At 37.4% G+C, this 12,791-nt stretch overlaps 1 protein-coding gene across 1 annotated transcript; it reads left to right on the top strand.

The window, feature by feature from the left end:
* The first annotated feature begins 5,069 nt into the window (after positions 1–5,069).
* saal1 (serum amyloid A-like 1) lies at positions 5,070–11,059 on the top strand. Its single transcript, XM_041996483.1, has 13 exons — positions 5,070–5,208; positions 5,766–5,965; positions 7,017–7,112; positions 7,368–7,451; positions 7,576–7,655; positions 7,752–7,811; positions 7,889–8,004; positions 8,168–8,333; positions 8,450–8,532; positions 8,649–8,834; positions 9,047–9,204; positions 9,310–9,402; positions 10,773–11,059. Exons 1-13 carry the CDS (start codon positions 5,205–5,207, stop codon positions 10,848–10,850), a joined length of 1,404 nt encoding a protein of 467 aa, XP_041852417.1. The 5' UTR covers positions 5,070–5,204; the 3' UTR covers positions 10,851–11,059.
* The last annotated feature ends 1,732 nt before the right edge of the window (positions 11,060–12,791 follow it).

Here is a 12,791-nt window from a genome sequence, read left to right as displayed (position 1 = left end):
GGTCACTAGTCCATCACAGGGTCAACAAAGACACAACATAAAAGAAAAGAAATGATAATAATAAAATTAATAATAATAAAATAATAATAATAATAATAATAATAATAATAATAATCTATGCAAACACTCACCCCTAGGGTCAGTTTAAAATCCCCCACTAACATTAATTTTTTTGTACAGAAAATACCTCAAAACCTTTTCCTTATTTCCAAATTTCAAATTAAATACAAACTAATTAATTTATAATTAATTTAATTAGTTTTATTTACAGCAAATGACAATTGTCATTTTAACTTGTGGTTAGTTATATATGCAGGTTTAGCTCTTGTGGGATATTTTTATCCAGTGATAACTCTGACTTTATTTGTTGCAGGTGTCAGTGCTGCTATTGTGTTTTTTGTTTAATTATTCTTTTCTGTAAATTTTGAAAATTCGGGCGCACTGGGTACCTCAGCTGGTTGAACAGGTTCCTCATGCAAAGAGGCTGAAGCTCTTGAAAGTAACTTGCCTGGGTTCCCGTGGCCTGAGGCCTTTTGCTGCATGGCATTCTTTCCCCGCTTTCTTTCTGTTGCCACCCTTTCCTGCCAATCAAATTCCAAGATTCTGAAAATCCTTTATAAAAATAAGTAAATCTCATTAAAGTCTTTTAAGAAAAGATAAATATAAGAATAAGAACAATTGTAGAAATAAAATAAAACCAACCCTTCTTAACCAGTAGTTTAAGTAATAAAAATACTGTATTTAAAAGTTAATATTTGTTTTAATGTTGCAAGAGTAAATACTGTGATATCTAAATTGCATGGTGGATGAATAGCACAGGATGTGTATTTGAACTAAGTGTGCAACATCCTTGACTACAATCATCCTCTTCCTGCAGTGACACGTTAACGCACACAAGATTTGGCACTCTCATCTATTCTGCTGTTTCCTCCTCATACTTTTTTGTGCAGGAATCTCAGGCTCTCGGGCTGCATGTTTATGATCTTTGGCTACTCCATCAATCTGATCATTAGCATTATGTCTGTGGTTTGCCAATAGTCATTTTATAAAACTACAATGATTGAGAACTCTGCAGTGTTGAAGCCACTGCACAACTTTAAAGATGATGAATTACTCACGCTGGTCAAATGTCCCTTTTTGAACCATTTAACACTTTCATTCTGACAAAAACTGGTGATTTGTATCATCTGGAAACAAATATAAAATCATCTGGCAAGTTCTCATATGGCCATCCAGTTTAAGCTCCTCAAAGTGCAAACAGGGCTTCACACCACTCCCACAGAAGAACAGCTGCATGATGAGAATGCTTCTCAGTTATTACTGTTGTGTTGATTGAAGGAGGACAGTACACCCACAAGTGATCTCAACTTTTATGTCTTTTAAAACGTTATCATCTTTGTTGACAATACTATTGAACCAGCACTGTCATCATTTTCCATTTAACAGCATGCGTCAGAATTAATTGACCTAAGATATCAAGACAACTCAACAAAGAGCTGAAACTAGCTGCAGTTTTCATTTAAATATTTGAAAAATATTTAGAATTATACACGTTCGCTACAGACAAATATATATAACAATGATAATATGTAATATATATAATAAAGAATGATTTTTTAAAAGCGTTTTTAACTACAATTAGATATTGTGTCCCCCTGCTACAGCTCACATGTTAGTTAACCTCCTGGCCAGAGGAAGAAAAATTAAAAGAATGCTATACTCAGAAATTAATGATAAGGAGTAACACAAGTTCTTTTCTTGTTAATTTAGTCCAACAGTGGATAAGTATTTTCTTCCTGAAAGATTTTAATATCACGCTGTTCTTAATCCAATCTTCACCCTCATGTTTTATCACCAAAAACTCTAATTTAATTCAAACTGCAGCACTTAAATTTGTATCAAAGTTAAGTAAGAAGGAAGGACATGTAACTCTACATCACATGACATCATATGTCACCTAGAAACAACCCATCACCATCAATACAAAGTAAAATCCTACCGTGGCAATGGACTGGTTATGGCCATTCCATGACAGAGCATGCATGCATAGATCAATCAATCAATCAGTCACTGAGTTTCAGGATCTGTGATTTGCTGTTGTTGTTTTTCTTTAATATGATGGAATGGTGTTATTAGCTTTTATATACAGATATAAGTTCACTTTAAATGTAAAAATAAGAAAATTTTGTTTGATTATTTCTCCCCTTTGATAATTTTTGATGGCGTATTATACATGGCTGGAAATCCTGATTAGTCATCGTTACAATGAGGCCAAACTTATAAGGATAATGCTTCTATAGAATGAACAACACAGCTGCACATGTGGATATCACCACCAAGGAATATAAACAATTCCCTGCAATATTCTCCTTCTGGTATTCACTCTTGTTTTGAGATTCAAGTGCTGCCAGCTGTGTATCATTGACAAATGACTGAAAGCTGACTGGTACCTATTTGATAGACAGACATATTTAGGATTCTGGAACCAGTAGTGATCACATTTCCCGGTATTCCTGGTCCTAACTTCATCTATAAGATGACAGCGCTCAGTGCAGCGATCATTCAGAATTTGGAAGAGGAGAGGATGAAATGGTGTACCATGAGTCCAGACCTAATCTGAATTAAACACTTGTGGAATCAGCTTGGGCATGCTGTAATAGCTATGTAATAGATATGATAGCTGACCAACACAGTCATGCTGGTTGACCTTCAACAACTTCTGGTTAGGATGTCATTCCACAGCAAAATGCAACCAGGCTTGGGATCAATGTGAGGAAGAGGTTCTGAAGCTGTTGTGGTTGTGTATATATCTTCATCATGCTACTACTGAGTAATCGTGTAAAACGAATAAAGTGTAAAAATGGCTAGTATTTGCTTTTATTTTTATTTTTCTCCTCATTACTATGGGAAGTGCAATCATATAATCCATCAAGTAACTTAAAATAACAGTGAATACCGACAGCAGAATATTGCAGAGGATTTTATTGCTTCTTTTGAGGGCACCACCCACAAGTTTAGCTGTGTCATTCATTCCAGAGAAACATGATCCTTATAAGTTATAAAGTTACAGGTTGTCCTTATTGAAAAGGTGAGTAATCAGGTTTTCCAAAAATGTATAATACAACATCAAATTGTATTATTAAAGGCAAGAAATAATCTACTAAATATAAATTTCCTTCATTTTTCTGATGAGTCTTTTTTTTATATTATTGAACTGGTCCTGTTCAGCATGACTGTCAGCACAATGATGGTCTGGCTACTGTGCTGTGCCGAACAAATTTGCTTTGCCAAGAGGAGCTTTGTGGGTATAAGGCCCCTCTTGCTAATTAAGTGTTATTCTTTATTTTTTATTTTGTCTAGTGTTGAATTTACATATTAATGCTGGACCTGACAAGAGGGATGGAGGCAAAAGAAAGGAGAGAGTAAGGAGAAGAGAAAAAGAGAGTGAAGAGAAGAAAAAAAGAGACAAGGATACACCAGATAGAAAGCAACAGCATTAGCAGTTCATACTAAACAGGAAAAACCAGACAATCAACTGCTACACCTGTAAGGAAACAGAAAAACAAACCGCAACATATTCAAGAAAAACAAACCTGACAATTATCAGGAGGACCTATAAAAAGACAAACTGGAAAAAAAAACATGAATCACAACAACAAAAACATCAGCAATATATGGAAAAAAACATGAACATAACCGTAGTTACTGGTGATTAAACCCACAAGAGAACATTGTGACTGTAGGTTAGTAAATGTGGGGGCAAAATAACAGGCATGAATAGTGATCAGTGAACGTGTAAATTTGACCATGTCCCTGTAAAGATCAGAGGCAGACCAGAGGGGCCCCCAGGAACCAGGAAACGAGCTTCTACCCCAGAGCCCAAATCCCTGCCATCCCACCACAGAGATGACCATGAAGAACAGGCTCTTGGAGGCCAGAGACAGCAGCCGCAGGCCCTGTCAGGCACCGGCCTCCCCAGAGGGGAACAGGGCCTGGAGTGAGTGAGTGTGAGTGTTGACCAAATCAGTATATGTATTATTTGAAGAGCCTATATTAACTGAATGTTGTTGTTTTTACTGGACAGTTTGGCATAAAGTAAGTAGGTATACCTGGACAATAGGACCACACTTTTTTATTTATTTTTAATAAGAACAGTTCAGTGAATCTAACTGTGTAGTTTTAGATACAAGTGGGTGACTCCAGTGATACCAAACCCGTTTGTATAGAAGAATGCAAAAACTACAGGTGCTGTTTGAACAGACAGAAACCAAACTTTTTACTTTGATGTGCTGTGTGACAACACATGGCCTTGGATAAAATATGGTTGCAACAGAACATTAATTTGATGATTTATTCAAGAAAGGTTTACTTTTTTTGTTTTGAAGTTTTGAAGTTAACATGTGATCTATTTAAAATGACATAATGAAAGTTCCCATTTTATGAGGAAGATACTGTTTCAACTTATTTCTATTCTGGCTTTTCCTTTGTTTTGTTTGTTCTTTTGCTTTTTGTTTGTTTTTAAAGAGCAAATATGCTCAAGGCCAAACTGCTGTCACTGAAGCTCTGAAACTATTGCAAAGATGATTTCACCTCTAAAGAAAAAACATTTTTGAATAAAAAGGCATTTGGAGAGCAACATTAAGGTTTGCTGAGTTCCATGAACTTATATAATTTTTCAATATGTTGAAATCAAGAACTATTTTGGAATTTAATTTCTATAAGTCAGTTCAGTATTTGGACACTTTTTTTTTACAACTGTGGTGTTTTGTTTTTGAAGATCAGCTTTTCTTCAGATCTGGACTGAATTTGGGTTTCTGTGTGTGATAAAGATGGTATGGTATGGTACATTGTTTGTACAGAATAATAAAGGTCTGTCAAAAGTCTCTCTCTCTCTCTCTCTCTCTCTCTCTCTCGTAACAAAAACATGCACAAATACACCCAATTCTGGGTATTCAGATACTACACTAAAACAATGAGTTATTCTCCAGCCGTGACATGGGTCATTCCCTCCTTTGACCTGCAGGTGGCGGTATTTGCTTTATTATGAAGTGCTCGACCACAACAAGAAAGTTTACACATGCGCAGTGTAGTAATACTTGTAAATGGAGGTTGTTTGAAGTTAAGCTGTGTAGACGTTATCCTCAATCTAATAGCATTGAAACTTATCATCACCAGCTTGTTACTTTGTATCAGGCGCGGTCACTATGGGTAAGTTGACGTGTTTCAAGTTTATGTCTGACAGCTAATATTAGATGCAAGCGGTACCAGCGATTTACGGTGACTAGCTAAACGAGCTACGTTTACTTCTGTGTTAGTGCTAAATGTACTACGCATACCCCGAGGATTAGCTTACACGTTACTTTATTAAGTTAAAGGATGGAATTGTATTACATTGTACTTTGTATAGAACCTAAATATTGTAACTTCCTCAAAGGTAATATGTGTTTTAGGGCTACTTTGGTTGTATTAGTTTTACTACTAAACTAGAAAACATGCACAATTTCGATACAATACATTTTAGGAGAACAATTTAAATCTGCAGCAATCATAAACAACAAGTTCTGTCCCACTTAACTGATTTCTTAAATTGTTTTAAAACCGAAGTACAGCACAACATTAAATATTCGCTTAAATGAGTTCTGTATCGCTAGATACTCTGATAACGCCAAAAATATTGGCTTCTTTAGAACAAGACCATACAATTAAATCTATCCATGCTGCCCATCTATTTAATTTCTAAAGTGTGTTCATTTTTATTACTCCAGACAGTAGTGTTGAAGGTGCTGAGCAGGAGGAAAAAGAGAGATCCTCATCTCCAGCTGAAATACAGTCTCCTGTGATGGACCGCAACCCATCGCCACCTCCAGACACAGCTGACGGATCAGAGGATGAAGACCTGGATGCCATTGGAGACACCGTTTACAGCAAGCACTGGCTTTTCAGCACCCTGACTCGCCTCATTAATGTAGGAACACTGTTATTGCTAACTTTGTCAAATCTGGAGCACTTTATAATTCATTTTAATCATGAAGTAGTTCTGATCAAGTGAGAAATAGCAGATAAGTAAAATTTGAACTGATCAAGAAAGATTTTTGAGTGTTGTTGGTGTTGTAGGAGATTAAAGGGGGGTCATTTTTCTTAAGGCTGGTACACACATAAGGATTTTCTAAATCTGAAGAGATTTTGTATCTGTTAAGAGACCTCACACGTGAAGATAAAAAAATCAGGTATTTAACAGTTTTAATTGTACTGTGTGTGGTGTGCTCCGATAACTCAGAACAGAACAACACACACATATTGATGCTGTCCCACAATCGATCTAGAATGTAGTCCTCCGAGCCAGAAATCTCGCGTAATCGAACGTGATCTAACAAAAACAAAAAAGAAGAAACATAGCAACAACTGGAGATAAACCATGGCAACAGCCGGAAAACACAACACCCAGCATGGCCGAGGACGTACATGATGAGGTAATGATGATGGTCTTGTGACTATTATTAACAGAAAAATACAGAACTGAAAAAAGAAACAACAGACTGGACACAGCGTGAACACGGACTTTATATCCTTCCTTGCTCACCAGTCAGCTCGCTCTCTGATTGGCTGTTCCACTTCACACTCCATACGGTCACAACTCAGGAAAAAAAATCTCGTGAAGATTTTTGGTCGTAAATATTGAACATGTTTAATACTTCCAATTGTCGGCCACGGCCCGCTTTGGAGGCGATTGTCGGGACGAATTCACTCTTAACACACCTCAGACCAAATGATAATTTTATAGGAGAATCTTGTAAGACTTAAGATAATGGGGCATTTGCCATCCTTGGTTGGGAAGGAGCAAAATCAGGACAAAAACAGCCCGATAATCTTTACGTGTGTACCTCGCTTTAGCCAATATAACAAGCAGCTGATATAAAGTCCACAAATTTATGACACACAATCGTCCCTTCTCTAATACAATCTTCTCTCCTGCATGCTGTACAGTTATCTGTGTGTAAACTTGCCTTGTCTTGCAGATGGTCACAGAGCATTCAGAAGAGGACTCTGAAGGACAGCTCTCTGATGATGATGAGGAAGACCTGTGCAGAATCTGGGATATGGCAATGGATAAGGTGCAGTCTGTCATCTGTGTCTCTCAGGCTCCAGATTGGTTGAGTTGGTGATTTCTGCAGCATTTTCATTCTTTTAACAGTCACCCAACATAAACAGTAGAGCTTTGTACTAAAATATATTTGAAACTAAATGTGATCTAGATGATGTAGCACTCTCTGTGGATCTAATTTATAATTAATTACAGCACTTGTTACAGTTAAGTGACTCATTCATTGTCTACATATTTACTGACTGTTTATGTGCCATCTCTGCAGGATGTAGTTGGTTTTCTGCAGGAATTCAAAGCTGCGGATATCCTGCTGGGAGTGATAGCCAAATCTCGTTGCCCACGGCTTACGGTCAGTAAAATCTTTTTAATTCATACATTCCATGCCAGAATGAAATCCTTCATGTTGTTTTGAGCTCTTACTTTCTGAGCTATTTCTGAGCTTTAATCGCTTTCATGCTTCTCTCCTTTTCTAGGAAATCAGTGTAGGAATTCTTGGGAACATTGCTTGTTTCCCTGACACCTGTGTGACTCTCAGCCAAAATGAGGACTTGAGGTGAGTAAAAACAACCATGCCTAATTAATTTTTAACAGATGTGATGTACTCTGGTGTGGTAGATTCTGGGTAATGCAACTCCCTGTGCATCCACAGTGCTGTGCTGTTGCTTCTTCTCGGAGATACAGATCCACCCACTCTTTTGGAAACCAGCAGGTATTGTTTGATTTTTATGTAAACTTTTACAACTAAGAGGCTGAGAGTGAAATAATCCCCTTCTCTAATGTTTGCAGATTGCTGCTGACCTGTTTGTCTCAGAAAGATGTTTGTTCCTTATGGCTTCAGCGAATACAACAGCAGACATGCGTGCGCTCCAACCTTTGTTTCATCATGTGCAGTTCTACCAACAGTAATTTTCTTTTTCTCAGTTCTTTCCAATAAAAAGCTGATTAAATAATCGAAAATTCCCTGATGCCTCCAAAGTCTTTATGCTGTATATCTTTACCATTTGTAGCATGTTGTTCGGGTTGTAAAATGCTTCATTTAAGTCAATATTCACTCTCTTTTTTCAGTGGATCTGCTGGAGAAGGTGGGAGAGCTGGTGGATAAATTGTTTGACCTTGATGAAGATTTGATGAAAAGCTGGATAACAGCTCAGCCAAGTGAGGAAGACAAGGATGAACGTGAAAGCCACCTGGATTTGACTTTGTGTCTCCTTGAGGCGGTCAAGCAGTTAAGGTGGGAACTGAATGAGAGGCTGTTATAGTTTGTAGTGTTTGCATTATTAGTGCTAACAATAACAGACCTGTTGTTTATTGTTAGCCTAATACAGCTGTTGATGACGATTTTCACAGGTCAGAGAGTTTGAATGGGGTTGAGGTTTACCTTCACATCCTCCAGCTCCTCACCACTATAGAGGAAGGCATTCAGGTTTTTGGTAAGATCAGTCAGTGTAATTTCAGTTTGCCAATGAAACATCATTACAGTGGTTAATGGTGATTAATAGAAATGACTGAGCTTTTTACTAAGACATTATGTAATTGTTTCCTCTAGCTGCGCCTGATGGGCCTGGTAAATTGGCGTGGGACTTTGTCTGTGACGTTGTGTGTGAGGATCTCTGCCAACCAAACGATCTTCCGATTATCTTGCATGAGCAGAAAAGCATTTTGGTTCAGGCATTTGCTGTCCTGCAGGCTCTTTACAGATGTCAGGATCGGCAGTGCAGCAGAAGTGACACAAGTAAGTGTTTCTACAGCTCCACTTTTCAGCTGTTGCACATTTTACTCACAGCCATCATGACAGTCGCACAGTAGGTGATGGATGAGTGTGTACTGTGCAGTTGGAAAAAACACAAACAAGGACCCAGTGTTCTCAGATTATATGATTATTAATTTCTCATTTTCAAATATTTTTTCAGTGTTTTTGTAAATCAAATATGATTCCATCTTCAGGTCTGCCTCTCATTGGGACCATCCTGCGGGTGTGTCAGTACCACAGTGAATGCAAAGCTGAAGCTACAAACAAAGATGACTCATTAGATGACCAGCTGCAAACTCTCTCTGAGATCACAGCCGAGTTTCTAGCTGACCTTTGCAGTCACATTCCTAAGGTAATATTCTCCTAGATTAGATCTGCTCATGTTTCACAGTTCAGATCATTTTATGGCATTCCTTAATGCAGCTTGTGACGTGTGTCTGTTTTTCATTCATTGCAGGACACAGTTACAGATTTGATTAACAATGGTCACCTGACACAGAAAACATGTCTCACAGCTGCCACCAGTTTACTTCCCAAGTATAAAACTTCAGTAAGTACTTTTCATAATGTGGAGTAAAAAGAGTTTGTTTTTGTAATATGTTTGTAATGTCTTTCAAGATGGTTCATGATGCAAATGCCTGTCAGTAAATAGCACAGTGACCAATTATAAAATGGACCAGAAGAATAACACTTCAAATTTCACACAACTTAGCCTGACCTCATAATACTGAGTATGGCTGTATGACTCAATAATGAAGCACCAATCTGTTTATGCAGGACTACTCAAAGTGTAACAGTGTGTTCATAGACTTTCTGTCTATGGTCATTAAATGGTATGACTGCAGTATAACAATGATTGTTTGGACTAAGCCAGAAAGTAGAAGCAGAGTGATTCTTTTTCAACTGTTCTATTGTGGGTTTTATGGTGAGCTTGGGATAATTGTCCCGTTTCATGACCCAGTTTCAAGCCAGTCTTTAGCTGTCACACAGAACAGTTTGAGATTTCACTCTAGATTAATAATATGGTTCGTGGTTGATTTGATGATTGCACGATATCAAATTACTGTGGCTTCAAAACAAGCCCAAATCATCAGACCTCTACAGTTAGTATGAGATGTTTTGGTGTTTTGTTTTCACCAAATGATTAACTGAGCATTATGGCCAAACATCTCCTAGTTTGTACCGACAGAACTCTGAAGCTGTGCTGTCATGAGAAGCTTTTCCTGCTACCCTTCCTAACGAGCCATGTCTTTTCTAAATGTTTCGTCACAAACTTTAACATGATGAGACTGAAGATTGCAAACTGTCTTGAATGTTTTCCACTTGAAAATAACATTTTTCACTGGAAATTTAGACACCAGATTGTTCGGAAGTGGTTTTATAATTTTCCCTAGATTGATGAGCAGCAACAATTGCTTCTCCAATATCATTTCCTCCTCAGCATTGTGTTAACACGTACCTGAATGCTCTAGACCAGCAAACTGCCAAAACCTCTGCTTTTCTTAGAGGTGCTCCCACCTGCTGATGTTATTAAATAAATAGTGATGCGCTGTAATCTTTCATCTGATGTCTTATTTATGTAAATTCTATACCTGAAAAGGACCACATTTATTTTCCAATCATGTCCAGATACATAAAACCTTAGAATTAAAAAGAGGGTAATCTTGTTTTATCACAACCGTACTCCATAATAAATCTAATTCAAGTCATTATGCCTTAAATTGCTGCTAAATATCTTATTCTAGTTGAGTTTCTCAGGAACTTTGAAGTCATTTGCTGTGATGCTATTAATACAGCACACCAGGGTAAATTTAGATCTTGTGTCCAATGAGGATGTGTGATGGGCTGCTGCCACACACCACCGGCTTTTCTGGAAAGTAAACATCATGTTTCCATCCTAACCTTCCTCCTCTCCTACAGTTTCAGCACCTACAGGCCGTGTTGTCCGAGGCTGATCCCCAATTGGCAGATGTGATGAGGACACAGTTTCCTGTCTGAGTATCCCCGCAGATCCTTGTTAAGAACTCATTCAGTCCTACCATTTCTTTTTATAGCAGCAGTATTTCCTCTCCAAAGATCCTGCTTCATGTCAGAATATTTGCATTTCCACTGGAAAGACACCCTCACAAATGACAGCTGTTTATCATCTGTTGTAATTATGTGTACCACTGACATTTAACAAATTACAGTTGTATTTATTTTAAAAGCTTTCAATTGTTCAGTATTTTTGTAACAAGTGATTGACCTTTTTTGTCTTTTTTTTATAAATAAGAAAAATAAATAAAAGATGTGTTTTTATTGTTACATTAAATTGGGATATACAAGTCTGAAGCAAAGCAGTCTGTTGAGAGGTGATACAGTCATTCAGTCAAATTACCTCACGTTTCACAAAAGTTCATTACTTTGTACAACTGAACCAACCAGCCAAAAATGAAAACAGAAAAAGTCATTTGAACTCAATTATAATTAAATTTATCTGCAACACGGCAGTTTTACATTTAGATTTTATATATATATTTTTTTTACTTTTTGTTTTTGCGTGTATTTTTCTTGCAACATTAAATATATTCTATGTATTTTATATGTTTACACATAAGAAAAAAACTGCATTGAGTCACCGTTTTAAGCATATGAGTAATTGTGCAAATGCTGATGACAACATCAAGTGTTTACTAGAGGGTGATAGTTACTTGATAAAGACAATAAAATTAGATGAAAGGATTGATGCCGGCAACAATAAACTCATTTGGTTTCCAAATGCACAATTTCGCCCACTCATGGAGAAGAGCAGGACAACCTGCGCATTTCCAGCAAGCTTACGAAGGCGCCGTGAATATAGCAGCTTTTTAATTAAAGCTTGGATTGATATGTAGAACACTCTTTCTAATGGAAATCCCAAGGTGGTCAGAGTGTACGTGAGGAAGAGATCATCCTCCTATGGGGGAGGAATAAAACCTTGTCTTTTAAACCATGTTCATGCTAGATGTGAGTTATGCCTCATCAAGACCTGATGCACATGGGTTATTGATGCCTTCATGTGCAAGCCATGTCTTATTTGTTTTAAATGGCTACAGTATAATCATGCTTGGCCTTTCAAGGCTGCTTGTGGGCAGTGACTTGCATTCTGCTGGCTGATCTTTCTGCAGGCCTCACTGCAGGCGAGTCATGTCACAGAAATCAGGGTGAAGCCCAGATGTTTCCTGCTGCCCTGCCAAACTTCATTTTCAGCCTGACGGTCTTCACAGCAGCTTGATATGAAATGACTTCATGTGTGAATGGTGAATTATGCTGCACACATCCCTGACTCTGAGCCCTTGCAGGTTGTTCTGATGCTGAATGTCAGTAATTCAGTTTTCTTTTTAACTCTACCCATGCAGTCTGATGTTCTTTTAAAATACTTAAAATGTTGCCTGATAGAAAAGTTTGTTACTAATGTTTAGTGTTTTTATAAAAACTTAAATCCTTCCACATTGTTTAAGACCTGAGAAGAATAAAAACATACCATTTAAGTTGATAAATATTTAGATTTTTAACGTTTTTAAATTTAGTTTGGGGTTATAAACCTTTAATCTACAAGATATGGGCGTTAAATTGTGGGCAAAAGAGAGCAAAAACATTTTCTGAGGAAACCTAAATTAAAAGAATCGGTAAACTGAGCAATCCTCTAGATAAAAGGAATACATTCAACTGCAGCTTATTTCTCTTAAGTGTTTTTGCTTTCTGCCCCAAAAGGTGAATAGACTTCTGATAATCAGCCCTGTCTGTATGTTGCCTTCTGTACTCAATACAGTGCAAGTATTAGTGACAGTGAACAGATGAAACATACATGTGCACTTTCACATTTCATCTCCTTTGATTTTAAGGTCTGCACCACCACATGGTCAAGACTAAATAAACATACATGACGCTAGTGGGTGCAATCAAAGCCCCCTTCAACTC

The sequence above is a fragment of the Melanotaenia boesemani genome, chromosome 10, assembly GCF_017639745.1.
Source record: "Melanotaenia boesemani isolate fMelBoe1 chromosome 10, fMelBoe1.pri, whole genome shotgun sequence".
Taxonomy (NCBI): Eukaryota; Metazoa; Chordata; class Actinopteri; order Atheriniformes; family Melanotaeniidae; genus Melanotaenia; species Melanotaenia boesemani.
This window is presented reverse-complemented; position numbering and strand designations above follow the sequence as displayed.